Source organism: Carcharodon carcharias, chromosome 10 (assembly GCF_017639515.1).
Source record: "Carcharodon carcharias isolate sCarCar2 chromosome 10, sCarCar2.pri, whole genome shotgun sequence".
Lineage (NCBI taxonomy): Eukaryota > Metazoa > Chordata > Chondrichthyes > Lamniformes > Lamnidae > Carcharodon > Carcharodon carcharias.
In genome coordinates, this window is record NC_054476.1 from 81,629,410 (window position 1) to 81,645,780 (window position 16,371).

Below are 16,371 nucleotides of genomic sequence, written 5' to 3' on the forward strand. Positions count from 1 at the left end.
TAAACTCCATTTGCCAGATCTTTGCCCACTCACTCAACCTATCTATATCCATCTGCAACCTCAGCATGTCCTCTTCACAACATACTTTCCTATCTATCTTTGTATCATCTGCAAATTTAGCTACCATGTCTTCGCTCCCCTCATCTACGTCATTGATGTAAATTGTAAAAAGTTGATGCCTCAGTACAGACCCCTGTGGGACTCCACTCGTCACATTCTGCCAATTAAGAAAACACCCATCCATACATACTCTGCTTTCTGCCAGCCAGCCGATCTTCTATCCATGCTAATACATTACCCAGTACACCATGCACTTTTATTTACCATAATAAATCATTGATGTGGCACCTCATCAAATGCCTTCTGGATATTCAAGTACAGTACGTTCACAGGCTCCCCTTTATTCACTGTGCATGTTACTCCTTCAAAAGACTCCAATAAATTGGTTAAACATGATTTTCCTTTCACAAAACCATGCTAAATTTTCCCAATTGCCTTGAGCTCTTCTAAGTGCCCAGCTAAAACCTTCTTAATGATTGATTCTAATAACTTCCCCACAACAGACGTCAAGCTAACTGGACTATAGTGCTATGGCTGTGCCTAATTGTGTCCTGAGCAGAGGCCACAGACCTACACTCTGCAGCCAGAATCAGGAGAAATGGGAACATTAGCCATTTCTCTTCTAACACTAGGCCAGGGGTGCCGAGTCCAATTGTGGGTGCACTTTCCCTTTAATAACCAGCCAGTACAGTGCTGCTGCAGGTAGAATGTATGCAGGTAACACAAGAACTAGGGGCAGTGGTGGACCATACAGTCCCTCAAGCCTGCTCTGCCAATTAATATGATCATGGTGGATCTTTGACCTCAACTCCACTTTCCTGCGCGATCCCCAGATCCCTTGATTCCCATGAAAATACTCAATGTCTCAGCATTTGCTAACTTTTGGAGTAGAAAGTTCCAAAGACTCACACTTCTCCAAATGAAGAAAGCTCTTCATCTCAGTCTGAAATGGCCGATCATTTATCCTGAGTCTAAGCCCTTTAATTATGGACTCTCCATCCAAGAGAAACAGCTTCTCAGCATTTACCATGTCAAATCCTCTCACAATCTGATATGTTTCAATAAGGTCACCTCTCATTCTTCCAAATTCCAGAGAGTATCGGTCCATTCTACTCTAGCTCTCCTCATCGGCCAACTCCTTTCATGCCAGGAATCAATCAGGAGCTCTCATTTCACCCTAATGAGACAAGTATATCCTTTCGTAGGCATGGAGACTTAAACTCTGCGCAGTATTCTAGTTGTGGTTTCACCAAAGCCCTGTATAATTGTAGCCAGACTTCCTTGGTTTTACACCCCAATCCCCTTGCAATAAAGACCAACATGCCATTAGCCCTCCTAGTCACATGTTGTACCTGTAAGTCAACTTTCTATGTTTCATGTACAAGGGCACCCAAATCCCGTTGAATACCAACATTAATAGTTTCTCATCACTTAAAAATTATTCAGTTTTTCTATTCTTCCTAAATAAATAACCTCACATTTCCCCACATTATACATCATTTGCCACTCTCTTGCCCTCTCACTTAGCCCTTAGTCTATAACCCTTTGCATACTCTGCGTCCTCCTCACAGCTTACTTTCCCACCTAGCTTTGCATCATCAGCAAACTTGGATACCTTACTCTCAGTTCCCTCACCTAATATAAATTGTAAATATAAACAAGAAACTTTGGAAATACCCAGCAAATCATGCAGCACCTGTGGAAGCTTTACATCTTGCACTCATCAGGACAGATGCAATGATGCCACATTTCAAAGGGAGCAACAATTTATACTGCATGAGAAAAAGGTACCAATTGATTGGCAAGTGGACTGTGATTGGTCAAGGAACTATTGTCTCTTACTCTTTTATTTAAGTCACAAATGTGCAATGCCTGGACATGTTCCTTTTGCCTGCAAACAACAGACAAACAACCCTGTGTATGAGTATATATAGATACTTGCAAGTGTAAGTGAGCCACATTGGGAACCTGACTGATAATCTTAAATTGGTTGTTGGTATAATTCCTCACACACTCAAACAAGTTCAGCAAGTGCTGTCCACTCATTGAATCATACCTAACGTTAAACATTGGGCAGAATTTTGCCCTTGGTGGGTGTGCGGGCCCTGCCAGCTTGGCGGCGGGTGGGCAGCCGATGGGGCCTGCCGCCATTTTAAGTGGGCGGGCCAATTAAGGCCCGTCCAGTGGGCATTCCCAACGGGAAGCACTATGTGCTTCCTGTTCTGGAGGGGGGTAGGGGAGAGGGAATCCCCAGCTGTCAAAGTGTGCTCTTTCGTGCATGTGTGTGAAAGAGTGCGCTTCTCCCTGAGGCAAAGTCCTGTCTCAGGGAGAATACTGATAGTGTCAAAAACATTAAAAATAGAAACATTAAAAAATTATTAACATGCCCCCCTCATGTGACAATGTCACATGAGATGGGACATGTTAATAAAGAACATGTACAGTTTATTAACTTTTACAATACGGACATGAAACTTCACCCCGCTAGTGGATGAAGTTTCATCAATAATCTAGAGCCTGCTGGGGCTCCTGGCCTGCCCGCCAGCCTTAAGGTGGGATGGGCAGGTCTTTAATTACTTTAAATAGAGGTCGGCAGGCGTACAACTGATTTCGCTGTCCGCCCGCCTTCCTAAAAGTTTTCGGGTTCCTCCCGATATCATCTCGCGTCATTTTCCCCTCGGCAACCGGGCCCCGCCCCCAAATCGCTGAGTGGAAAATCCTGGCCATTATGTTCTGCATTTTGCAAGCATGGTCTAGTTGAGTATGGTCAGTTCTCTGTCCATCATGAACTAAAGGAACGTGCTGTTTGGTGTGATCCACCAGTCATTGGGGCGTGCGGCCTATGTACCTGGCATCACACTGGCACTGAAATTCATATACCACATTACCCAATTGTGTGGTGGGCAGAAAATGTTTTTGACTTGATGGTAGATTCCTGTTAATGGAAAATACCATTCATGTTGCTACTACATAGTAACAGCATGAAATGACTAGCTTCACCTGTTGCTCTAATTTTTGGGATACTTTACCCTTGCAGGGTAATTTGAGGAAGACTGGGCGCTTTCCAGGTATGAAAGTGACAACTTTAATTGAGCATTTTGAGGTATGTAATTCTTACATGTAGCTGCATGGCAAATGTATCATCTACATATTCAAAATAGTACGGATAGGAGGTTAGAAACAGGTTTCTCACGGATACTGATGAAAATGTTAATGTGAGCTGAGCCCAGAGGGGAATCCCATGGCAAGTTTCAAACTGCTGCTATGCTGTAGCAACATGAGGGGCTTTTCTTACCTACAGGATGCTGCCATCAAGTCAAAAAGGTGTTCTGCCTATCACACAAATGAGTAATGTGGTATGCGGATTTCAGTGCTGGTGTGATGCCAGGTACTTAGGCTGTATCTCCCAATGACTGGTAGATCATATCGAACAGCACAAACCTTCAGCTCTTTGCAATAGGCGGAGTACTCAACCAGCCTGCACTTGCAAAATTCAGAACATAATGCCTAATGTTAGATGTGATTCCATGACAGCACTTGCTGAACAATCTTGAGTGTGTTAAGAATTGCACTAAAAACCAATTTAAGATTATCAGTCAGGCTGACAATGGGGCTCACTTACGCTTCCTCGAAGCTACATATATTCATGTGCAGGGACCTGTCATCTGCAGGCAAAGGGAACGTGTCCAAGCATTGTACCTTTATTCACTTAAATAAAGGAGTTGGGGGGACAATAGTTCCCTAGTGCATTTTCCATGGCAATCAGAGCTGACTTGCTAGCCAATCAGCACCCTTTTCGCATGCAGTTCAAATTGCTGTTGCTTTTAAAATTTGGCATTCTTGTATCTGTCCTGATGAGTACAAGATGAAATGCTTCAACAGCATGTCTCTGCTTTCAGCAATGTTTTTAGATCTAATTGCTTACCTGGAGGATACTGTGCTCTTAGTGTTTACTATTTATCTAAATATTAAGTTCAGATTCTTCAGCTTCCACCACTCCTTCTGCCATACTGACCATGGCGTCGTTTTTTAGATTTACCCCTTAGTTTGTCAGGTATCAGTTGCTGCTCTCTATCTCCACTCCTTTAAGTCGCTGGTCTTCTGGGTTTCTATGCTTTTTAATCAGCTGCTCCTCACTGTTGTCGCTCTTTTTAAATTACTGATTCTCAGGGTTCCTGCTCTTTATGAACAGCTTCCATCTACCAGCACACCAATTAAGTCATTGCTAGTCGAGATATCAGGCCAACTGCGGTAAGTGAAGGAACGGGGACACTAGACTTGGAATGTCCCATCCTGACCTCGACCTGCATTTAATGATGAATCATCTTTTGGAGACACTCCCATTAGAGAATCCCTGGATTGGGAATCTCCCAAGTGAGAATCTCTCGAGTAATAATCTCCCATTAGAGAATCTCCCATTAATGAATCCCCCATTAGTGAATCTCCTGAGTGATGTGATAATCTCCCATTAGAGGATCTCCTGTTAGAGAATCTCCTGATTGAGAATCTCCTGATAAAGAAACTTTCTGTAAGAGAGACCATCCAATTATTATATCCATTCATTTCATGGGTGGTGTTTATATGTGCAGTTTATATAGTGAGCAATGTATATATCAGGCAGTTTATATAAGGAGTGGTTAATACAAGGGACAGTTTATATATTGAGGGGTTTAAAGAAGGAGCCAAATCAGTTTCAGTCTGGAGCTACAGCTTGTAAATCTACCCCAGACTGTGTACATGTTTGGTTGGGTTATTTAGGAGTGGCCAGTCATGACTCTTTGGAGATGGCATATTTTCCCAGTCTCAGCATACTTGTGATTCCCTCTCTTGCAGGTTTGATTGGATTTTTCATTGCCTTTGGGATCGCAATGGGGAAAATGGGGGAGAAGGCAAAGTTGATGGTGGATTTCTTCAGCATCCTCAATGAGATTGTTATGAAGTTGGTGATAATGATTATGTGGTAAGAGTTATAGCATCAATCACTCTCATCGTTTGAATAACCATTCAATCTATAATCAGCAAGATTGTCTGTAGGATGCCCTTCCCCACATGTCAAATGACCATCAATATTTGCCTGCTCTGGAACCCTTTCCATTTTAACCCAATTATGGCCAGTCATTCACTTTTAGGGAGGAACATTTCAACCGACCTTCACCTCATGAAACCCTTCTTCCAGCTAGAAGGGTTTTCTGAGCCAGTACAAAGGGGACATTGACCTTATGATTAATGTTGGACATTCACTGGCTATTAATTGATAGTTTTAACTGAAATAATAAATGCCTTTCTTAAAGAGATGGGCTGAATCTTTCAGTCTCTGGATCATTGGAGATCAGATGCCAGACTGAAATGCGTGTTGGGACATTGTACAAGTCCCAACATTTGGACCAAGAAGTTTCAACTTCCGACAGACTGCTCCCCTGCACCCTTTACAAATGACTCCACCTCTGAGCGAGAGTCAGAGACCTGGGAGAGCTCCAAAATACTTACCTGAACAGCTAACCAGGAAATGTTAGACTGATTAAAGCCTAGTCTAGCTCTTGAGTAACTCCTGAAGTGAATCACTCACTCAGATTCCTCCCAACTACCTATCACCCTGACTACCCCTCCCAACCCTGTAAGAAACACCCCCTGAGCCCCCAGACTACCCTCCTGATCCCCCTTCACCCTCCAACTACCCTTCCAATGAGCAGACTACCCTCCTCATCTGACCTGACTTTACTCTCAATGTGATTACTCACTCACCCACCTAACCTATAACCACTTTATTCTTTAATGGGATGTGGCTATTAGTGGCAAGGCCAGCATTTGCTGCCTATCCCTAATTGCCCTTGAACTGAATGGCTTGCTTGGCCATTACAGAGGGCAGTTAAGAGTCAACAAGATTGCTGTGGATCTGGAGCCACATATATGCCAGAACAGGTAAGGATGGCAGATTTCCTTCCTTAACTGGATTAGTGAATCAGATTGGTTTTTACAACAATCAATGATAGTTTCATGATCACCATTACTGAGACTAATTTTATATTTTAGATATTATTAACTGAATTTATATTTCATGAGCTTCCATGGTGGGAGTTCTACCTATGTCCCAAGGGCATAAACCTGAGCCTCTGGATTATTAGTTTAGTGACATTAACATTACACCATGATCTCCCCTTATTGGCTTACCCACTTCATTCAACTGCCCCCTACCCACTTACCCACACCTATCCACCTCATCCACCTACCATCCTACCCACTTACCCACATCTATCGACCTATCCACCTACCCCCTGCCCACTTACCCACACCTATCCACCTCATCTAGCTACACCCCCTACGTATTTACCCACACCTATCCACCTCATCCACCTACACACCACCCACTTACTCACACCTATCCACCTCATCCACCTACCCCGTTACCCACTTACCTACACCTATCCACCTAATCCACCCACCCCTACCATATACCCACATCAATCCAGCTCATCCACCTACCCCCTTAACCACTTACCAACATCTATCCACCTCATCCACCTACTTCCTACACACTTACCCACACCTATCCATCTCATCCACCTACCCCCACCCACTTACCTCCACCCATCCACCTCATCCACCTACCCCCTACCCACTTACGTCCACCCATCCACCTCATCCACCTACCCGCCCACCCACTTACCTACACACATCCACCTCATCCACCTACCCCCTACCCACTTACCTACACCTATCCACCACATCCACTACCCCCTACCCACTTACCCACACCTATCCACCTCATTCACCTACCCCCTACCCTCTTACCTACACAGATCCACCTCATCCACCTACCACCTACCCACTTACCTACACCTATCCACCTCAACTACCTGCACCCGCTATGTATTTATGCACACCTATACATCTCATCTACCTACCCACCCACCCACTTACCCACACCTATCCACCTCATCTACCTACACCCCGTACGTAATTACACACACCTATCCACCTCATCCACCTACCCACTCACCCACTTACCCACACCTATCCACCTCATCTACCTAAGCCCCCGACGTATTTACCCACACCTATCCACCTGAGTCACCTACCCCCTACCCACTTACCCACACCTATCCACCTCATCTACTACCCCAATAACCACTTACTCACACCTATCCACCTCATCCCCCTACCTCCCCCGCCCACTTACCCACACCTATCCACCTCATCCAACTACCCCCACCCACTTACCTACACCCATCCACCTCACCCACCTACCCCCTACCCACTTAACTACACCCATCCAACTCATCCACCTAGCCCCTGCTCACTTACCTACACCTATCCACCTCATCCACCTACCCGCTACCCACTTACCTACACCTATCCACCTCATCCACCTAGCCCCCACCCTCTTACCTACACCTATCCACCTCGTGCACCTACCCTCTACCCACTTACCTACACCTATCCACCTCAGCCACCTACCCACTACCCACTTACCTACAACTATCCACCTCATCCATCTACCCCCTACCCACTTACCTAAACCTATCCACCTCATCCAACTAACCCCAACCCACTTACCTACACCTATCCACCTCATCCACCTACCAACTACCCACTTACCCACACCTAACCACCTCATCCACCTATCCCATAACCACTTACTCACACCTATCCACCTCATCCACCTACCTGCCTACGCACTTACCTACACCTATCCACCTCATCCACCTACCCCCCCACCCACTTACCCACACCTATCCACCTCATCCACCTACCCCCCTACACACTTACCCACACCTATCCACCTGATCCACCTACCCCCCTACACAATTACCCACACCTATCCACCTCATCCAACTACCCCCACCCACTTACCTACACCCATCCACGTCATCCACCTACCCCCACCCACTTACCTACACCCATCCACCTCATCCACCTACCCCCTACCCATTTACCGACACCCATCCACCTCATCCACCTACTCCCTACACACTTACCCACACCTATCCATCTCATCCACCTACCCCCACCCACTTACCTACACCCATCCACCTCATCCACCTACCCCCTACCCACTTACGTCCACCCATCCACCTCATCCACCTACCCGCCCACCCACTTACCTACACCCATCCACCTCATCCACCTACCCCCTACCCACTTACCTACACCTATCCACCACATCCACTACCCCCTACCCACTTACCCACACCTATCCACCTCATTCACCTACCCCCTACCCTCTTACCTACACAGATCCACCTCATCCACCTACCACCTACCCACTTACCTACACCGATCCACCTCAACTACCTGCACCCACTATGTATTTACGCACACCTATACATCTCATCTACCTACCCACCCACCCACTTACCCACACCTATCCACCTCATCTACCTACACCCCGTACGTAATTACACACACCTATCCACCTCATCCACCTACCCACTCACCCACTTACCCACACCTATCCACCTCATCTACCTATGCCCCTGACGTATTTACCCACACCTATCCACCTGAGTCACCTACCCCCTACCCACTTACCCACACCTATCCACCTCATCTACTACCCCAATAACCACTTACTCACATCTATCCACCTCAACTACCTACCCCTCCACCCACTTACCCACACCTATCCACCTGATCGCCCTACCTCCCCCGCCCACTTACCCACACCTATCCACCTCATCCAACTACCCCCACCCACTTACCTACACCCATCCACCTCACCCACCTACCCCCTACCCACTTAACTACACCCATCCAACTCATCCACCTAGCCCCTGCTCACTTACCTACACCTATCCACCTCATCCACCTACCCGCTACCCACTTACCTACACCTATCCACCTCATCCACCTACCCCCTACCCTCTTACCTACACCTATCCACCTCGTACACCTACCCTCTAACCACTTACCTACATCTATCCACCTCAGCCACCTACCCTTTACCCACTTACCTACAACTATCCACCTCATCCACCTACCCCCTACCCACTTACCTAAACCTATCCACCTCATCCACCTAACCCCAACCCACTTACCTACACCTATCCACCTCATCCACCTACCAACTACCCACTTACCCACACACATCCACCTCATCCACCTACCGCCTACCCACTTACCCACACCCAACCACCTCATCCACCTATCCCATAACCACTTACTCACACCTATCCACCACATCAACCTACCCCCCTACACACTTACCCACACCTATCCACCTCATCCACCTACCCGCCTACACACTTACCTACACCTATCCACCTCATCCACCTACACCCCCACCCACTTACCCACACCTATCCACCTCATCCACCTACCCCCCTACACACTTACCCGCACCTATCCACCTCATCCAACTACCACCACCCACTTACCTACACCCATCTACGTCATCCACCTACCCCCACCCACTTACCTACACCCATCCACCTCATCCACCTAACCCCTACCCATTTACCGACACCCATCCACCTCATCCACCTACCCCCTACTCACTTACCTACACCTATCCACCTCATCCACCTACCCTCTACCCACTTACCTACACCTATCCACCTCATCCACCTACCCCCTACCCACTTACCTAAACCTATCCACCTCATCCACCTAACCACGACCCACTTAACTACACCTATCCACCTCATCTACCTACCACCTACCCACTTACCTACATCTATCCACCTCAGCCACCTACCCTTTACCCACTTACCTACAACTATCCACCTCATCCACCTACCCCCTACCCACTTACCTAAACCTATCCACCTCATCCACCTAACCCCAACCCACTTACCTACACCTATCCACCTCATCCATCTACCCCCATAACCACTTACTCACAGCTATCCACCTACCACCTACCCACTTACCTAGATCTATCCACCTCATCCACCTACCCCCTACCCACTAAACTACACCAATCCACCACATCAAACTACCCCTCTACAGACTTACCCACACCTATCCACCTCATCCACCTACCCCCCTACACACTTACCTACATCTATCCACCTCATCCACCTACCCCCCCACCCACTTAGCCACACCTTTCCACCTCATCCACCTAAAACCCATCCACTTACCCACACCTATCCACCTCATCCACCTACCACCCTACCCCCCTACAGACTTACCCACACCTATCCACCTAATCCACCTAACCCCTCCCCACTTACCTACACGTATCCACCTCATACACCTACCCCCTACCCACTTAACTACACCTATTCACTTCATCGACCTGCCCACTACCCACTTACCTAGACCTATCCACCTAATCCACCTACCCCCTACCCACTTACCTATGCCCAGCCACCTCATCAACCTACACCCCCACCCACTTATCTTCACCCATCCACCTCATCCACCTACCCCCTACCCACTTACCTACACCTATTCACCTCATCCACCTACCCCCTACCCACTTACCTACACCTATCCACCTCATCCACCTACCCTCTGACACACTTACTCACCCCTATCCACTTCATCCACTTACCCCCTACCCACTTACCCACATCTATCCATCTCATCCACCTATCCCCTACCAACTTACCTACACCTATCCACCTCATCCACCCACCCCCCTACACACTTACCCACACCTACCCACCTCATCCACCTACCACCCTAAACACTTACAAACACCTATCCACGTCATCCACCTACCGCCACCCACTTACCTACACCCATCCACTTCATCCACCTAACCCCTACTCACTTACCTACACCTATCCACCTCATTCACCTAGCCCCTACCCTCTTACCTACACTTATTCACCTCATCCACCTACCACCTACCCACTTACCTACACCTATCCACCTCATCCACCTACCACCTACCCACTAACCTACACCCATCCACCTCATCCACCTACCGCCTACCCACTTACGTACACCTATCCATCTCAGCTCCAACCCCTACCCACTTACCCACATCTATCCACCTCATCCACCTACCCTAATAACCAGTTACTCACACCTCTCCACTTCACCGACCTACCACCTACCCACTTAACTACACCAATCCACCACGTCAACCTACCCCCCTCTACACTTACCCACACCTATCCACCTCATCCACCTACCCCCCTACACACTTACTTACACCTATCCAACTCATCCACCTACCCCGCCACCCACTTACCCACACCTATCCACCTCATCCACCTACCCCCACCCACTTACCTACACCCATCCACCTCATCCACCTACCCTCTACCCACATACCTATACCTATCCACCTCATCCACCTACCCACTACCCTCTTACCTACACCTATCCACCTCATCCACCTACCACCTACCCACTTAGCTACACACATCCACCTCATCCACCTACCGCCTACTCACTTACGTACACCTATCCATCTCATCCACCTACCCCCTACCCACTTACCTACACCTATCCACCTCATCCACCAAACCCCCACCCACTTACCCACACCTATCCACCTCGTCCACCTACCCCTCTACACACTTACCCACACCTTCCCACCTCATCCACCTACCCCCACCCACTTACCTACACCCATCCTCGTAATCCACCTACCCCCACCCACTTACCTACACCCATCCACCTCATCCGCCTACCCTCTACCCAAGTACCTACTGCTATCCACCTCATCCACCTACCCCCTACCCTCTTACCTACACCTATCCACCTCATCCACCTACCCCCTACCCACTTACCTACACCTATCCACCTCATCCACCTACCACCTACCACTTACCTACACCTATCCACCTCATCCACCTACCTCCTACCCACTTACCTACACCCATCCACCTCATCCATCTACCGCCTACTCACTTACGTACACCTATCCATCTCATCCACCTACGCCCTACCCACTTACCTACACCTATCCACCTCATCCACCTACCCCACTTCACACTTACCCACACCTATCCACCTGATCCACCTACCCCACTACACACTTATTCCCACCTGTCGACTCATCCACCTACCCCCACCCACTTACCGACACCCATCCACCTCATCCACCTAACCCCTACCCACTTACCTACACCCATCCTCCTCATCCACCGACCCCCTACCCAGTTATCTACACCTATCCACCTCATCCACCTACACCCAACCACTTACCTACACCCATCCACCTCATCCACCTACCCCCTCCCAATTACCTACACCCATCCACCTCATCCACCTACCCCCCCACCGACTCACCTACACCCATCCACCTCATCCACCTACCCCCTACCCACTTACCTACACCTATCCACATCATCCACCTACCCAATATCCACTTACCTAAACATATCCACCTCATCCACCTACACCCAACCACTTACCTACACCCAGCCACCTCATCCACCGACCCGCTACCCACTTACCCACACCTATCCACCTCTCCACATACACACTGCCCAATTACCCACACCTATCCACCTCATCTACCTACACCCGCTACCCGCTATGTATTTACGCTCACCTATCCATCTCATCTACCTACCCGCTATCTGCTTACCTACACCTAACCACCTCACCACCTACCCACTATCTGCTTACCTACACCTCATCCACCTCATCCACCTACCCCCTACCCTCTTACCTACACGTATCCACCTCATCCACCTACCCCCTACCCACTTACCTACACCTATCCACACCATCCACCTACCACCTACCCACTTACCTACACCCATCCACCTCATCCACCTACCGCCTACTCACTTACTTAGACCTATCCATCTCATCCACCTACCCCCTACCTTCTTACCTACACCCATCCCCCTCATCCACCTACACTCTACCTTCTTACCTACACCTATCCACCGCATCCACCTACCACCTACCCACTTACCTATACCCATCCATCTCATCCACATACCCCCTAACCACTTACCTACACCTATCCACCTCATCCACCTACCCCCCTACACACTTACCCACACCTATCCACCTCATCCACCTACCCCCCCATCCACTTATCCACACCTATCCACCTCATCAACCTACCCCCCTACACACTTACGCAAACCTATCCACCTGATTCACATACGCCTCTGCACCCTTACCCACACCTATCCACCTCATCCACCTACACCCATCCACCTCATCCACCTACCCCCTACCCACTTACCTACACCTATCCACCTCATACACCTACCCCCTACCCACTTACCTACACCTATCCACCTCATCCACCTACCCCCTACCCACTTACCTGCACCTATCCACCTCATCCACCTACCTCCTACCCACTTACCTAACCCTATCCACCTCATCCACCTACCACATACCCACTTACCTACACCCATCCACCTCATCCACCTACCGCCTACCCACTTACGTACACCTATCCATCTCAGCTCCAACCCCTACCCACTTACCCACATCTATCCACCTCATCCACCTACCCTAATAACAAGTTACTCACACCTCTCCACTTCACCGACCTACCACCTAACCACTTACCTACACCAATCCACCACATCAACCTACCCCCCTCTACACTTACCCACACCTATCCACCTCATCCACCTACCCCGCCACCACTTACCCACACCTATCCACCTCATCCACCTACCCCCACCCACTTACCTACACCCATCCTCGTCATCCACCTACCCCCACCCACTTACCTACACCCATCCACCTCATCCACCTACCCCCTACCCACTTACCTACACCTATCCACCTCATCCACCTACCCCCTACCCTCTTACCTACACCTATCCACCTCATCCACCTACCCCCTACCTACTTAACTGCACCTATCCAACTCATCCACCTTCCACCTACCCACTTACCTACACCCATCCACCTCATCCACCTACCGCCTACTCACTTACGTACACCTATCCATCTCATCCACCTACCCCCTACCCACTTACCGACACCTATCCACCTCATCCACCTACCCCCACCCACTTACCCACATCTATCCACCTCATCCACCTACCCCGCTACACACTTACCCACACCTATCCACCTTATCCACCTACCCCCCTACACTCTTACCTACAGCTATCCACCTCATCCACCTGCCCCCCCATCCACTTACCCACACCTATCCACCTCATCCACCTACGCCTCTGCAACCTTACCCACACCTATCCACCTCATCCACCTACACCCATCCACCTCATCCACCTACCCGCTACCCACTAACCTATACCCATCCACCTCATCCACCTGCCCCCTACCCACTTACCTACACCTATCCACCTCATCCACCTACCTCTTACCCACTTACCTACACCTATCCACCTCATCCACCTACCACCTACCCACTTACCTAAACTTATCCAGCTCATCCACCTACCCCCTACTCACTTACCTACACCAATCCACCACATCAACCTACCCCGCCTATACACTTACGCACACCTATCCACCTCATCCACCTACCCCCCTACACACTTACCTACACCTATCCACCTCATCCACCTACCCGCATCCACTTACCTACACCCATCCACCTCATCCACCTACCCTCTACCCACTTACCTACACCCATCCACCTCATCCACCTAGCCCTTACCCACTTACCTACACCTATCTACCTCATCCACCTACCTCCTACCCACTTACCTACACCTATCCATCTCATCCACCTACGCCCTACCCACTTACCTACACCTATCCACCTCATCCACCTACCCCACTTCACACTTACCCACACCTATCCACCTGATCCACCTACCCCACTACACACTTATCCCCACCTGTCGACTCATCCACCTACCCACACCCACTTTCCGACACCCACCAACTCATCCACCTAACCCCTACCACTTACCTACACCCATCCTCCTCATCCACCGACCCCCTACTCACTTACCTACACCCATCCACCTCATCCACCTACCCCATACCCACTTACCTACACCTATCCACCTCATCCACCTACCCCCTACCCACTTACCTACACCTATCCACCTCATCCACTTACCCCCTACCCAGTTATCTACACCTATCCACCTCATCCACCTACACCCAACCACTTACCTACACCAATCCACCTCATCCACCTACCCCCTCCCACTTACCTACACCCATCCACCTCATCCACTTACCCCCTACCCACTTACCTACACCTATCCACCTCATCCACCTACCCAATATCCACTTACCTACACCTATCCACCTCATCCACCTACACCCAACCACTTACCTACGCCCATCCACCTCATCCACCTACCCGCTACCCACTTACCCACACCTATCCACCTCTCCACATACACACTGCCCACTTACCCACACCTATCCACCTCATCTACCTACACCCGCTATGTATTTACGCTCACCTATCCATCTCATCTACCTACCCGCTATCTGCTTACCTACACCTATCCACCTCACCACCTACCCGCTATCTGCTTATCTACACCTATCCACCTCATCCACCTACCCCCTACCCTCTTACCTACACCTATCCACCTCATCCACCTACCACCTACCCACTTACCTACACCTATCCACCTCATCCACGTACCCTCTACCCTCTTACCTACACCTATCCATCTCATCCACCTACCCCCTACCCAATTACCTACACCTATCCACCTCATCCACCTACTCCCCCACCCACTTACCCAGACCCCTCCACCTCATCCACCTACCACCCTACACACCTACCCATACCTATCCACCTACCTTCCTACACACTTATCCACACCTGTCGACTTATCAACCTACCCTCACCCACTTACCTACACCCATCCCCCTCATCCACCTTCCCTCTACCTTCTTACCTACACCCATCCCCCTGATCCACCTACCCTCTACCTTCTTACCTACACCTATCCACCTCATCCACCTACCACCTACCCACTTACCTACACCATCCATCTCATCCACCTACCCCCTAACCACTTACCTACACCTATCCACCTCATCCACCTACCCCCCTACACTCTTACCCACACCTATCCACCTCATCCACCTACCCCCCTACACACTTACCTACAGCTATCCACCTCATCCACCTACCCCCCCTTCCACTTACCCACACCTATCCACCTCATCAACCTACCCCCCTACACACTTACCCAAACCTATCCACCTCATCCACCTACACCCATCCACCTCATCCACCTACCCCCTACCCACTTACCTACACCTATCCACCTCATACACCTACCCCCTACCCACTTACCTACACCTATCCACCTCATCCACCTACCCCCTACCCACTTACCTGCACCTATCCACCTCATCCACCTACCTCCTACCCACTTACCTAACCCTATCCACCTCAACCACCTACCACCTACCCACTTACCTACACCCATCCATCTCATCCACCTACCGCCTACCCACTTACGTACACCTATGCAT

At 49.5% G+C, this 16,371-nt stretch overlaps 1 protein-coding gene across 1 annotated transcript in view; it reads left to right on the plus strand.

Moving 5' to 3' along the window:
- Nucleotides 1–16,371, plus strand: part of slc1a2b (solute carrier family 1 member 2b) — a 302,826-nt gene that overhangs the window by 23,897 nt on the left and 262,558 nt on the right. Inside the window, exon 5 of the mRNA XM_041197559.1 lies at nucleotides 4,894–5,020. Coding sequence (XP_041053493.1) covers nucleotides 4,894–5,020 — 127 coding nt within the window. The remainder of the gene's footprint in view (nucleotides 1–4,893; nucleotides 5,021–16,371) is intronic.